Source organism: Anolis sagrei, chromosome 10 (assembly GCF_037176765.1).
Source record: "Anolis sagrei isolate rAnoSag1 chromosome 10, rAnoSag1.mat, whole genome shotgun sequence".
Taxonomy (NCBI): domain Eukaryota; kingdom Metazoa; phylum Chordata; class Lepidosauria; order Squamata; family Dactyloidae; genus Anolis; species Anolis sagrei.
This window is the reverse complement of record NC_090030.1, coordinates 21,936,118-21,948,810: the sequence shown is the minus strand read 5'-3', so window position 1 is coordinate 21,948,810 and position 12,693 is coordinate 21,936,118. Positions and strand designations below refer to the sequence as shown.

At 43.9% G+C, this 12,693-nt stretch overlaps 1 protein-coding gene across 4 annotated transcripts in view; it reads left to right on the top strand.

The window, feature by feature from the left end:
* The window catches only part of GDPD2 (glycerophosphodiester phosphodiesterase domain containing 2), a 49,691-nt gene that overhangs the window by 11,877 nt on the left and 25,121 nt on the right, over window positions 1-12,693 (top strand). For all 4 annotated transcript variants that reach the window (XM_067471629.1, XM_067471627.1, XM_067471631.1 and 1 more), the window contains exons 3-5: window positions 3,863-3,966; window positions 7,157-7,250; window positions 12,206-12,265. In XM_067471629.1, the coding sequence (XP_067327730.1) occupies window positions 3,863-3,966; window positions 7,157-7,250; window positions 12,206-12,265 (258 nt within the window). The remainder of the gene's footprint in view (window positions 1-3,862; window positions 3,967-7,156; window positions 7,251-12,205; window positions 12,266-12,693) is intronic.

The window sequence follows — 12,693 nt, the reverse complement described above, 5'->3', positions numbered from 1 at the left end:
GAAGACAGGCGAACAAATGTCAGCATGCTGGAAGAAGCAAAGACCACCAGCATTGAAGCAATGGTCCTCCACCATCAACTCCGCTGGACCGGCCACATTGTCAGGATGCCCGACCACCGTCTCCCAAAGCAGTTGCTCTACTCCGAACTCAAGAACGGAAAACGGAATGTCAGCGGACAGGAAAATAGATTTAAAGATGGCCTTAAAGCCAACCTTAAAAACTCTGGCATAGACACTGAGAACTGGGAAGCCCTGGCCCTTGAGTGCTCCAGCTGGAGGTCAGCTGTGACCAGCAGTGCTGCAGAATTTGAAGAGGCATGAATGGAGGGCGAAAGACAGAAACATGCCAAGAGGAAGGTGCATCAAGCCAACCCCAACCGAGACCACCTTCCACCTGGAAACCAATGCCCTCACTGCGGAAGAAGATGCAGATCAAGAATAGGGCTCCACATTCACCTACGGATCCACCAGAAAACTGATTCTGGAAGACTATCCTACTCGGCCAACGAGGGATCGCCTAAGAAGAAGAAGAAGTAAGAACTAAGAAGATACTACTTTGATGGCTGAAAGTGAGGAGGAGCTGAGGAGCCTTCTAATCAAGGTGAAAGAAGAAAACACAAAAGTTGCATTGCAGCTAAACATAAAAAAATATTATGGCAACAAGAGTGATTGACAACTGGGAAGTGCAGGGAGAAAACGTGGAGGCAATGACAGACTTTGTATTTCTAGGTGCAAAGATGACTACAGACGCAGACTGCAGCCAGGAAATCAGGAGACGCTTACTTCTTGGGAGGAGAGCAATGACCAATCTCGATAAAATAGTGAAGCGTAGAGACCACACTGGCAACAAAGATCCGCATAGTAAAAGCAATGGTATTCCCCATAGTCACCTATGGATGTGAGAGCTGGACCATAGGGAAGGCTGAGTGACGGAAGGGAGATGCTTTTGAACTGTGTTGTTGGGGAAAAGTTCTGAGAGTGCCTTGGACTGCGAGAAGATCCAATCAGTCCATCCTCCAGGAAATAAAGCCCGACTGCTCATTGGAGGGAAGGATAGTAGGGGCCAAGATGGAATATTTTGGCCGCATCATGAGAATACAGGAAAGCTTAGAGAAGACAATGATGCTGGGGAAAATGGAAGGAAAAAGGAAAAGGGGCCGACAAAGGGCAAGATGGATGGATAGTATCCTTGAATTGACTGGATTGACCTTGAAGGAGCTGGGGGTGGTGACAGCAGGGAGCTTTGGCATGGGCTGGTCCATGAGGTCCCTAAGAGTCGGAAATGACTGAACTAATGAACAACAACAAAGTTAAGGAGGTGGCCTATGAAATAATAAATTAGTGGCAGCCAAGGAATCCTTGGTAAATATTTGGTGGCAACAAAGGCAAATTATAATATACAGTGGTAGCTTTCCACTGTCTGGCCTTGTGATAACTCTTGTCTGTTTGAGGCAAGTATGAATGTTGCAGTTGGCCACCTTGATTGGCATTGAATGGCCTTGTAGCTTCAAAACCTGGCTGATTGCTGCCTGGAGAGAATCCTTTGTTGGGAGTTGTTAGCTGGCCCTGATTGATTCTTGTCTGGAATTCCCCTGTTTTGTTTTGTTTTTTAGTGTTGCTCTTTATTTATTGTCCTGATTTTAGAGTTTTTTTCATACTGGTAGCCAGATTGTGTTCACTTTCATGGTTCCCTCCTTTCTGTCCACACGCTTGTGGATTTCAATGGTTTCTCTGTGTCGTCTGACATGATGGTTGTGAGCGTAGTCGAGCATTTCTGTGTTCTCAAATAACATGCTGTGTCCAGGTTGGTTCATCGGGTGCTTTGCTACGGCTGACTTCTCTGGTTGGATTACTCTGCAGTGCCTTTCATGTTCCTTGATTTGTGTTTGGGCCTTGCTGTGTTTTGTGGTCCCTTTGTAGACTTGTCCACAGCTATGAAAGGGAAATCCTGCTATAATGCATTTTGCTCTAGTCTTCCAATGGATATCTCATCATATAGTCTCAGTCAATTCACCCTAGTTTGTGGCAGCCACAAAAACAAAGTTTCTACATCATAACAACTACTTTCAAAGTAAGTACGGCACAATTAAACAGGAAATAACAATTTCAAACCTGAAACAGATTTTTTTCAAATTTTGTTACATAGTAAAGGTAAAGGTTTTCCACTGACAATAAATGCAGTCATGGCCAACTCTGGGCGTTGGTGCTCATCTCCATTTCTAAGATGAAGAGCCGGCATTGTCCGTAGACACCTCCAAGGTCATGTGGCCAGCATGACTGCATGAAGTGCCATTACTGTCCTGCCAGAGTGGTACCTATTGATCTACTCACATTTGGATGTTTTCGAACTGCTAGGTTGGCAGAAGCTGGGGCTAACAGCGGGAGCTCACGCCGCTCCCCGTATTCGAACCTGTGACCTTTCAATCAACAAGTTCAGCAGCAGTGCTTTAACCCAGTGTGTCACCAGGAGGGGATTATATAATTATTATTACTAGCCATATTTACATGTTTTCCAACTGCTAGGTTGGCAGAAGCTGGGGCTAACAGCAGGAGCTCACCCCGCACTCTGGATTCAAACCTGTGACCTTTCAATCAAGAAGTTCAGCAACTCAGTGCTTTAACCCACTGCGCTACCGAGGGGCCCTTACATAGTTTTTATTACTAGTCATATTTGCATGTTTTCGAACTGCTATGTTGGCAGAAGCTGGGGCTAACAGTGGGAGCTCACCGCACTCCCCAGATTCAAATTCAGTGCTTTAACCCACTGCGCCACCAAGGGGCCCTTACATAGTTTTTATTACTAGTCATATTTACATGTTTTCAAACTGTTAGGTTGGCAGAAGCTGAGGCTAACAGCGGGAGCTCACCTCGCTCCCTGGATTCAAACTCAGTGCTTTAACCCACTGCGCCACCGAGGGGCCCTTACATAGTTTTTATTACTAGTCATATTTACATGTTTTCAAATTGCTAGGTTGGCAGAAGCTGAGGCTAATAGCGGGAGCTCACCCCGCTCCCCAGATTCAAACTCAGTGCTTTAACCCACTGCGCCACCGAGGGGCCCTTACATAGTTTTTATTACTAGTCATATTTACATGTTTTCAAATTGCTAGGTTGGCAGAAGCTGAGGCTAACAGCGGGAGCTCTCCCCGCTCCCTGGATTCGAACTCAGTGCTTTAACCCACTGCGCCACCGAGCGGCCCTTTTCATAGTTTATATTACTAGTGATATTTACATGTTTTCGAACTGGTACGTTGGCAGATGCTGGGGCTAACAGCGGGAGCTCACCCCGCTCCCCAGATTCAAACTCAGTGCTTTAACCCACTGTGCCACCGAGGGGCCCTTACATAGTTTTTATTACTAGTCATATTTACATGTTTTCGAACTGCTACGTAAGCAGAAGCTGGGGCTAACAGCGGGAGCTCACCCCGCTCCCTGGATTCGAACTCAGTGCTTTAACCCACTGTGCCACCGAGGGGCCCTTACATAGTTTTTATTACTAGTCATATTTACATATTTTCAAACTGCTAGGTTGGCAGATGCTGGGACTAACAGTGGGAGCTCACCCCGCTCTGCGGATTCGAACCAACAACCTTTCAGTCAGCAAGTTCAGCATCTCAATGGTTTAACCCACTGCGCCACCATGGGGCCCTTACCTACATATTATATATCTATATAAATAGGACTTATATTCTACCTGTCTCTTGAAATCAGATCTGTTCACTTTTGTGTCTCTAAGACATGTGCAGAGCGCATATATACTCCATGGAGTAACCACAGATGATCAAGAACTACATGGGAGGCTAAGATAGGGCTTGTTGGCCATCATCTGTGTCTTTTCCTGACCCTTTCCTCCTCTCTGCAGTGCGACTGTCTCTGGTCCTTCTTCGTCTTCACCGTCTGCGTTTTCACTCTGGCCTGGCTGTGGCTCGTCCTCGTCACCCTCAACGATTTCCAGAACCTCAACGAGTGAGTAGAAGCCATACGTTTACCCACATCGGCCCAAAGAGACTCAGATTGATAACACTATGTAATATCCTGCGGTAGCACATTTTGCAATAGTTTTTCAATGAATCTCTCATCAAGCCTCAACCAATTCAACCTAGTTTGTGGCAGCCACAAAAATGAAGTTTCTGGAGTTGAGCAAGTGCTTTCAGAGTAAGTCCCGCACAATTAAACAAGAATAACACTTTCAAATCAGGAACAGAACATTTTTTTCAAATTTTGTTACATAGTGCAATGGAGACAGCTTGCTGCAGAGACTAGGACAGAGCTTTCCTAACATTTCATATTGAGGTCAGGATTTTGAGACATGCATCCTTTCGCAACATGGGAATTTGGTTTTGCATAATATATACAGGGTTAGTCAAAATGCATAGGCCAAACATACATACAATTGTATGTATGTTTGGCCTATGCATTTTGACTAACCCTGTATATTGTATGTAACTTTTATAAGGAGCTGATTATTACTATATACTAGGCATGTGCAATCCATGGTTCTAAAGGTAAAGGTAAAGGTAGTCCCCTGACATTAAGTCCAGTCATGTCTGACTCTGGGGTGTGGTGCTCATCTCCATTTCTTAAGCCAAAGAGCCGGCGTTGTCCATAGACACCTCCAAGGTCATGTGGCCGGCATGACTGCATGGAGCGCCGTTACCTTCCCACCGGAGCGGTACCTATTGATCTACTCACATTTGCATGTTTTCGAACTGCTAGGTTGGCAGAAGCTAGGGCTGACAGCGGAAGCTCACGCTGCTCCCCGGAATCAAACCTGCGACCTTTCGATCAACAAGCTCAGCAGCTCAGTGCTTTAACCCACTGCGCCACCGGGGGCTCAACTTTCAAAATTTCATTATAAATGGCAATTCCTAATAGGTTCTGTCATAAAAATCACCAATAATGAAATAATAATGAAATTTTGAAAGTTTTGTTAGAGTTCTGAAATTTTCACCACCAGAACTCTAGCAACACTGTAAAAGCAAAGCACCAGCGCCCCCTAGTTTTCACCACCAGGACTTGTTTTGTAAGTACTTTAGAACCATGGATTGCACATGCCTATATACCCTATGTAAAGGTAAAGGTTTCCCTGACATTAAGTGTCGTCATGTCTGACTCTAAGGGGTGGTGCTCATCTCCATTTCTAACCTAAAGAGCTGGCGTTGTCCATAGACATCTCCAAGGTCATGTGGCCAGCATGACTGCAGGGAGCATGGTTACCTTCTCACCAAAGTGGTACCTATTGATCTACTCATATTTGCATGTTTTCCAACTGCTAGGTTGGCAGAAGCTTGGCCTAACAGCAGGAGCTAACCTAGCTCCCTGGATTTGAACCGCAAACCTTTCGGTCAGCAAGTTCAGCAGCTCAGTGATTTAACCTGCTGCGTCATCAGTGATTGAATCTGCTGCTCTGGGCCAGAGTGAGAGGCGCGGCAGGGGGCAGGTCCACCTTGTCTCCTGTGCTATGCTAATAATATAATATAATTTAATATAATGTATATACCTATACATTTAATATAATTTAATATAATTTAATTTAATTTAATATAATTTAATATAATTTAATAAAATATAATAATAATAATATGATATAATAATTATATATTTTATATTACATGTAATATTACTAATAATATTACAATATAATGGTATAATATAATACAGTAATATATAATAGTGATATAATACTGATATATATACTATGCTAATAGATAGATAGATAGATAGATAGATAGATAGATAGATAGATAGATAGATAGATACATGTAATGTTCGTTTGTGGGATTAACAGAACTCAAAAACCACTGGACGAATTGACACCAAATTTGGACTCAAGACACCTAACAATCCAATGTATGTCCTTCACTCCAAAAAATTGATTTTGGCATTTGGGAGTTGTAGTTGCCAGGATTTATAGTTCACCTACAACCAAAGAGCATTCTGAACTCCACCAACGATGGAATTGAACCAAACTTGGCACACATTTCTCCCATGACCAACAGAAAATACTGGAAGAGTTTGGTGGGCAGTGTCCTTTGGTTTTGGAGCTGTAGTTCACCTACATCCAGATCACTGTGGACTCAAACAATGATGGGTCTGGACCAAACTCTACACAAAGATTCAATATGCCCAAATATGAACACTGGTGGAGTTTGGGGAACATAGAATCTTGACATTTGGGAGTTGTAGTTGCTGGGATTTATAGTTCACCCACAATCACAGAGCATTCTGAAACCCATCAACGATAGAATTGGGCCAAACCTCCCACACAGAACCCCCATGTGGGTCACAGCAACGCGTGGCAGGGGACGGTTAGTGTGTGTATGTGTGTGTGTTTGTGTGTATGTATCTTGTAAGTCGCTCTGAGTCCCCTTCGGGGTGAGGCGGGCGGCATATAAATGTCGTAAATAAATAATAAATAATAAATAAATCTAATGCTCACCTTAGAGTGTGCCTTAGATCCGCATCATACAGTCCTCTTTCGTGAAAAAAGAGAGGCTGTTTCAGGAGCTCCTCTGAGGGATGTCATCTCTAATTCAATAGTCATGGCTCAATGCTATGGGGTGCTGGGGTAACTATAAATCCCAGCAACTACAACTCCCAAATGACAAAATCATTTTTTTTTTAGTGAAGGACATACATTGGGTTGTTAGGTGTCTTGTGTCCAAATTTGGTGTCAATTCGTCCAGTGGTTTTTGAGTTCTGTTAATCCCACAAACGAACATTATGTTTTTATTCATATAGATATATTAAGCTTTATATAATCTTTACTGTAGAAATGAGATTTGGGTTTTTCCTTTGACGCTTATGGCTCACAGTTGATTTTTGTGTAATTTCCTCTATAGCTGCTCCATATGGTTCATCACAAACCTCATTGTCAACAGATTTTTTCCTTAATTAGAAATGGATCAATTTTAGTGATAATTACTGCAACTCAATCCACAAATTGTGGAAATTATGAACATTATTTTCCATATAAAACACCAAGGGACTACAGGCAACACACGCATGTGTCCCAACACAGTTTGGAAAGCTCTGGATTAGGATCTCAAACCATGAATGGATTAAAATATCAAGGAAGGGGATTCCGACCTCGTTTCCTTTCCAGCCCAATGACTTCCACCAGAATGCCTTCCCACTTCTCCTTTCTATCCAACAGGTTCATTTACCGCAAAATCGAATGGTGGCTGGACTGGTCTGTGGTGATGATAGCCGGAACGGCGATGCTGGTGACGTACTCATCCCTGCTCCTGGTACAATCTAGTCTCTTCTTCTGGGAATGGACCCCACAGTACCTTTATTGGGAAGCCCAGCTTTGGGATCACAAACTCCCGGAACTCCTTCTGTTTTGGGGGCTCTTCCCTCTGCTTTCTTTGCAACATAGAGGACTGCTTCAAGGTCCCTCAGACTGTTGGGGGGCTGGATTATAACATATTGTTTTTGTTGTTATCTACCTTCAAGTTGTTTCAGACTCAGGCAGCCCTCTCATAGAGTTTTATTGTTATTATTCAAAGGCATATTATTATTATTATTATTATGCTTTTATCTTCTGCTGAGGCTGAGAGAGTGGGCTTTGGCAAAAGTAATCCAGTGGATTCAGAGCCATGCTTTCTGGATACTTTCCCTCTCTTTTTCTACCTACCTTTTCTCTGTTTCCCTCTCTGTTTCCCAGCTTGCTTCCTTTCTTCCTTTTCTCCTTCCCTCTCTCCTTCCTTTCTTTGCAATTTTTCCTTCTCTCCTTCTTCCTTGCTTCCTCCCTCCCTTTCTTCTTTCCTTCCTTTCTTAATTCTCTTTCCTTGCTTCCCTCTTTCTACTCTCGCTCCCCTTTCTCCTTCTTTCCTTCCTTCCTTCCTTCCTTCCTTCCTTCCAACTTTCCTCCCTCCCTTTTCTCCTTTTCTTCCTTCCTTCCCTCTTTCCTCCCTTCCTTTTCTTCTTCCTTCCTTCCCCCTTTCCTCCCCCTTCTCTCCTTCCTTTCTTCCTTCCCCCTTTCCTCCCTCCCTCCCCCTCCCTCTCTTTTCTCCTTTTTTCTTTTCCTCCTTCCCTCCCTTTTCTCCTTCCTTCCTTCCTTCCTTCCTTCCTTCCTTCCTTCTTTCCTTCCTTCCTTCCTTCTTCCTTCCTTCTTCCTGCTTTTCTCCCTCCCTCCCTTTTCTCCTTTCTTCCTTCCCTCTTTCTTCCCTCCCCTCCCTCTCTTTTCTCCTTCTTTCCTTCCTTCCCTTTTTTCTCCCTCCCTCCCTTCTTTCTTTCCTCCCTCCTTCCCCTTTCTCCTTCCATCCATCCATTCTTCCTTCCATCCTTCCATTCTTCCTTCCAACTTTCCTCCCTCCCTTTTCTCCTTTCTTCCTTCCTTCCCACTTTCCTCCCTTCCTTTTCTCCTTCCTTCCTTCCCTCTTTCTTCCCCCTTCTCCCTTCCTTCCTTCCTTCCTTCTTTCCTCCATCCCCTTGCCTCTCTTTTCTCCTTTCTTTCCTTCCTTCCCTTTTCCTCCCTCCCTCCCTTTTCTCCCGCCCTCCTTCCTTCCTTCCTGTTTTTCTCCCTCCCTCCCTTTTCTCCTTTCTTCCTTCTCTCTTTCTTCCTTTCCCCCTCTCTTTTCTCCTTCTTTCCTTCCTTCCCTTTTTCCTCCCTCCCTCCTCCCTCCCTTCCTGCTTTTCTGCCTCCTCCCTTTTCTCCTTCCTTCCTTCCTTCCTTCCTTCCTTCCTTCCTTCCTTCCTTCCTTCCTTCCTTCTTTCCTTCCTTCCTTCCTTCTTCCTTCCTTCTTCCTGCTTTTCTCCCTCCCTCCCTTTTCTCCTTTCTTCCTTCCCTCTTTCTTCCCTCCCCTCCCTCTCTTTTCTCCTTCTTTCCTTCCTTCCCTTTTTTCTCCCTCCCTCCCTTCTTTCTTTCCTCCCTCCTTCCCCTTTCTCCTTCCATCCATCCATTCTTCCTTCCATCCTTCCATTCTTCCTTCCAACTTTCCTCCCTCCCTTTTCTCCTTTCTTCCTTCCTTCCCACTTTCCTCCCTTCCTTTTCTCCTTCCTTCCTTCCCCCTTTCTTCCCCCTTCTCCCTTCCTTCCTTCCTTCCTTCCTTCTTTCCTCCATCCCCTTGCCTCTCTTTTCTCCTTTCTCTCCTTCCTTCCCTTTTCCTCCCTCCCTCCCTTTTCTCCCTCCCTCCTTCCTTCCTTCCTGTTTTTCTCCCTCCCTCCCTTTTCTCCTTTCTTCCTTCTCTCTTTCTTCCTTTCCCCCCTCTCTTTTCTCCTTCTTTCCTTCCTTCCCTTTTTCCTCCCTCCCTCCTCCCTCCCTTCCTGCTTTTCTGCCTCCTCCCTTTTCTCCTTCCTTCCTTCCTCCCTCCCTTCCTTCCTTCTTTCCTCCCTCCCTCCCTCCCTTTTGTCCTTCCTTCCTTCACTCCCTCTTTCCTCCTTCCCTTTTCTCCTTCCTTCCTTCCTTCCCTATTTCCTCCCTGCCTCCCTCCCTTTTTTTCTGCGAGCTGGTTGTGGCCCACAGGCTTTGGTTTAATGACCCCTGTCCTAACTGGTTTCAGTCTCATGGCTCAGGAATCCTATACCTTGCTCCCTTATTTATGGGATTTATTACTACCTCACCAGGAGGGAGCCAAGGGTGTTGGCCGATACCCTTTTAAATGGTTATGATCTCAACGTGTCTTCCTGAGACAATCTATTTAATAGAATTGCCTTCTCTGTCAATATTATTATAACTTTAATTAGTCTCCTTGCAAGAGCCTTGAGCCCTGTTTTCTGAGCAGAAGGCAGGATAGATATAAATCAGGTTTGGAGCGAATGCCGCTGACTCAGCAAAGAGGGACGCTCTTAAGAGTTCCTCCAGGAAAATCAGAAATTACATCCAACTAATAAAAATGTCAGTGGTTGTTTCTGTTTTTTAAGAGCCTTGGCTTCTTCCTTCCTTCCCTCAAGGCAGATCAAGAGATTGTGTTTGACAAGTTATTTGTTAGCATTTCTGTGCTTCAAAACACGGGGAAATGCAGATAATACATTTATTATTATTATTATTATTATTATTATTATTATTATTATTATTATTATTTTATTATTAGCTGTGCCCTGCAACATGTTGCTGTGGCCCGGTCTGTGTATATGTATTTTGTGTGTATATATATATGCATATATGTGTGTGTGTATTATATATATATATTATTTGTATATATACACGTGTGTTTGCACATGCATTGTAATGTAATTTTTTGTTTTTTGGCTTTTTAAGTCTCTTCTGCTGATTTTTCAGTGTTTTTGTGAGTGATTGTCACTCATTGGCCTGATAGGTATATTGTGTCCAAATTTGGTGTCAATTTGCCCAGTGGGTTTTGACTTATGTTAATCCCACAAACGAACATTACATTTTTATTTATATTGATTATTACTACGACGACGACGACTATGATTATGACTACTACAATAACAATAATATGTTTATTATTATTAAAGGGCCTCCACTTGGCTGGTCAGCAATTATTCTAATATTGCTTTGGGATTGTTGTGAGTTTTCCGGGCTGTTTGTCCATGTTCTAGAACAGCGTTTCTCAACCTGGGGGTCGGGACCCCTGGAGGGGGGTCGCAAGGGGGTGTCAGAGGGGTCGGCAAAGACCCATCAGAAAGGTAGAAGGTAAACTACATCTCCCCTAAATCACTGTCAATTCATCCCAAATCCCTCCAGTACATTCTGTTGGTCATGGGGGTTCTGTGTTGGAAGTTTGGACCAATTCTATCGTTGGTGGGGTTCAAGAGACTCTTTGATTGTAGGTGAACTATAAATCTCAGCAACAACAACTCCCAAATACAAAGCTTTAATTTCTCCAAACGCCACCAGTGTTCACATTTGGGCATATTGAGTATTTGTGTGAAGTTTGGTCCAGATCTATTATTGTTTGAGTCCACAGTGATCTCTGGATGTAGGTGAACTACAACTCCAAAACTCAAGGTCAATGCCCAACAAACCCTTCCAATATTTTCTGTTGCACATGGGAGTTCTGTGTGCCAAATTTGGTTCAGTTCCATTCCTGGTGTTCAGAATACTCTTTGACTGTAGGTGAACTATAAATCCTACCGACTACAACTCCCAAGTGACAAAAGCAGTCCCCCCACCCCACTCCACCAGTATTCAAAAATGGGCGTATTGGGTATTTGTGCCAAATTTGATCCACTGAATTAAAATACATCTTACATATCAGATACTTACATTGTAATTCATAACAGTAACAAAATTGCAGTTATGAAATAGCAACGAAAATAATTTCATGGTTGGGGGTCAGCACAACATATAGGACTGTATTAAGGGGTCACGGCATCCGAAAGGTTGAGAACCACTGTTCTAGAAGCATTCTCTCCTGACGTTTCACCCACATCTATGGCAGGCATCCTCAGAGTTTGTGAGGTCTGTTGGAAACTAGGCAAATGAGGTTTATATATCTGCAAAATAATGTCCAGAGTGGGAGAAAGAACTCTTGTCTGTTGGAAGCAAGTGTAAATGTAATTGGCCACCTTGATTAGCATTTAATGGCCTTGTAGCTTCAAAGCCTGGCTGATTGCTGCTGGGGATCCTTTGTTTGGAGGTGTTCACTGTCCCTGATTGATTCTTCTCCGATGAACCAATGTGGACACAGAATATTATTTGAGAACACAAAAATGCTGAACCACTTTCACAACCACGATGTCAGACTACACAGAGAAGCCACTGACATACACAAGCATGTGGACAATTTCAATAGAAAGGAGGAAAGCATGAAAATGAACAAAATCTGGCTACCAGTATTTTAAAAAACTCTAAAATTACAACAGTAAGTAAAGATCAACACTCAAAGACACTTCCCAACAAAGGATTCCCCCAGGCAGCAATCAGCCAGGTTTCGAAGCTACAAGGCCATTCAATGCTAATCAAAGCGGCCAATTGCAACATCCACACTTGCCTCCAACAGACAAGAGTTATTTCTCCCACCCTGGAGCTTCCACAGATATATAAACCCCATTTTCCTAGTTTCCAATAGACCTCACAATCTTTGAGGATGCCTGCCATAGATGTGTGCGAAATGTCAGGAGGGAATGCTTCTGGAACAAGGCCAGGAAAACTCACAACAACCCAAAACAAAAAAGTATTTGCTTCCAAATGTAATGTAGGGGATTGTGGGAATTGTCCTTCCAAAGCGGACTCTTCCCAAGCAATAAAACCCTTGTCCTTCCCTTTCTAACCTTACTCTCTTTTTAACCCCAGGTTCTTGCGATCTGCCTCCAGCTCTGCCACCAACCTTTGAAGCTCCACTGGATCCACAAGGTAACCCTCCCGTGGATTTGAACTGCAAGCAAAGAGATGCCACTTAAACATTAGGAATTACACTTCTTGGAGAGTGGGGAACTTTCTCTCCTTTGGATGGCCATCTCTCAGGAGGGCTTTAGTTGTGTCTGGCAGAATGGGGCTGGACTAGATGACCTCTGAGGTCCCTTTCTGTCCTGCAAAGTGACCCAACCACCAAAAGCATCCTTCTGGCTTCATTCAATGCCGCAAAAGGCTGGGCTGTGCATTGCAGAAGTGGCATCGTCCTCACTGAGAGGCCTTCATTGGTGTCTCCTAGAGCTGATAGGGGATGATGGGAGTTCTGAAGAGGTTGGGAAAGCCTGGTTCAGGACATCATGGGATCCTAGTGTTGGAAGGGAACCCCAAGGGCCATTCAGTCCAACCCCTGTCCTCAAGAAAACACAACC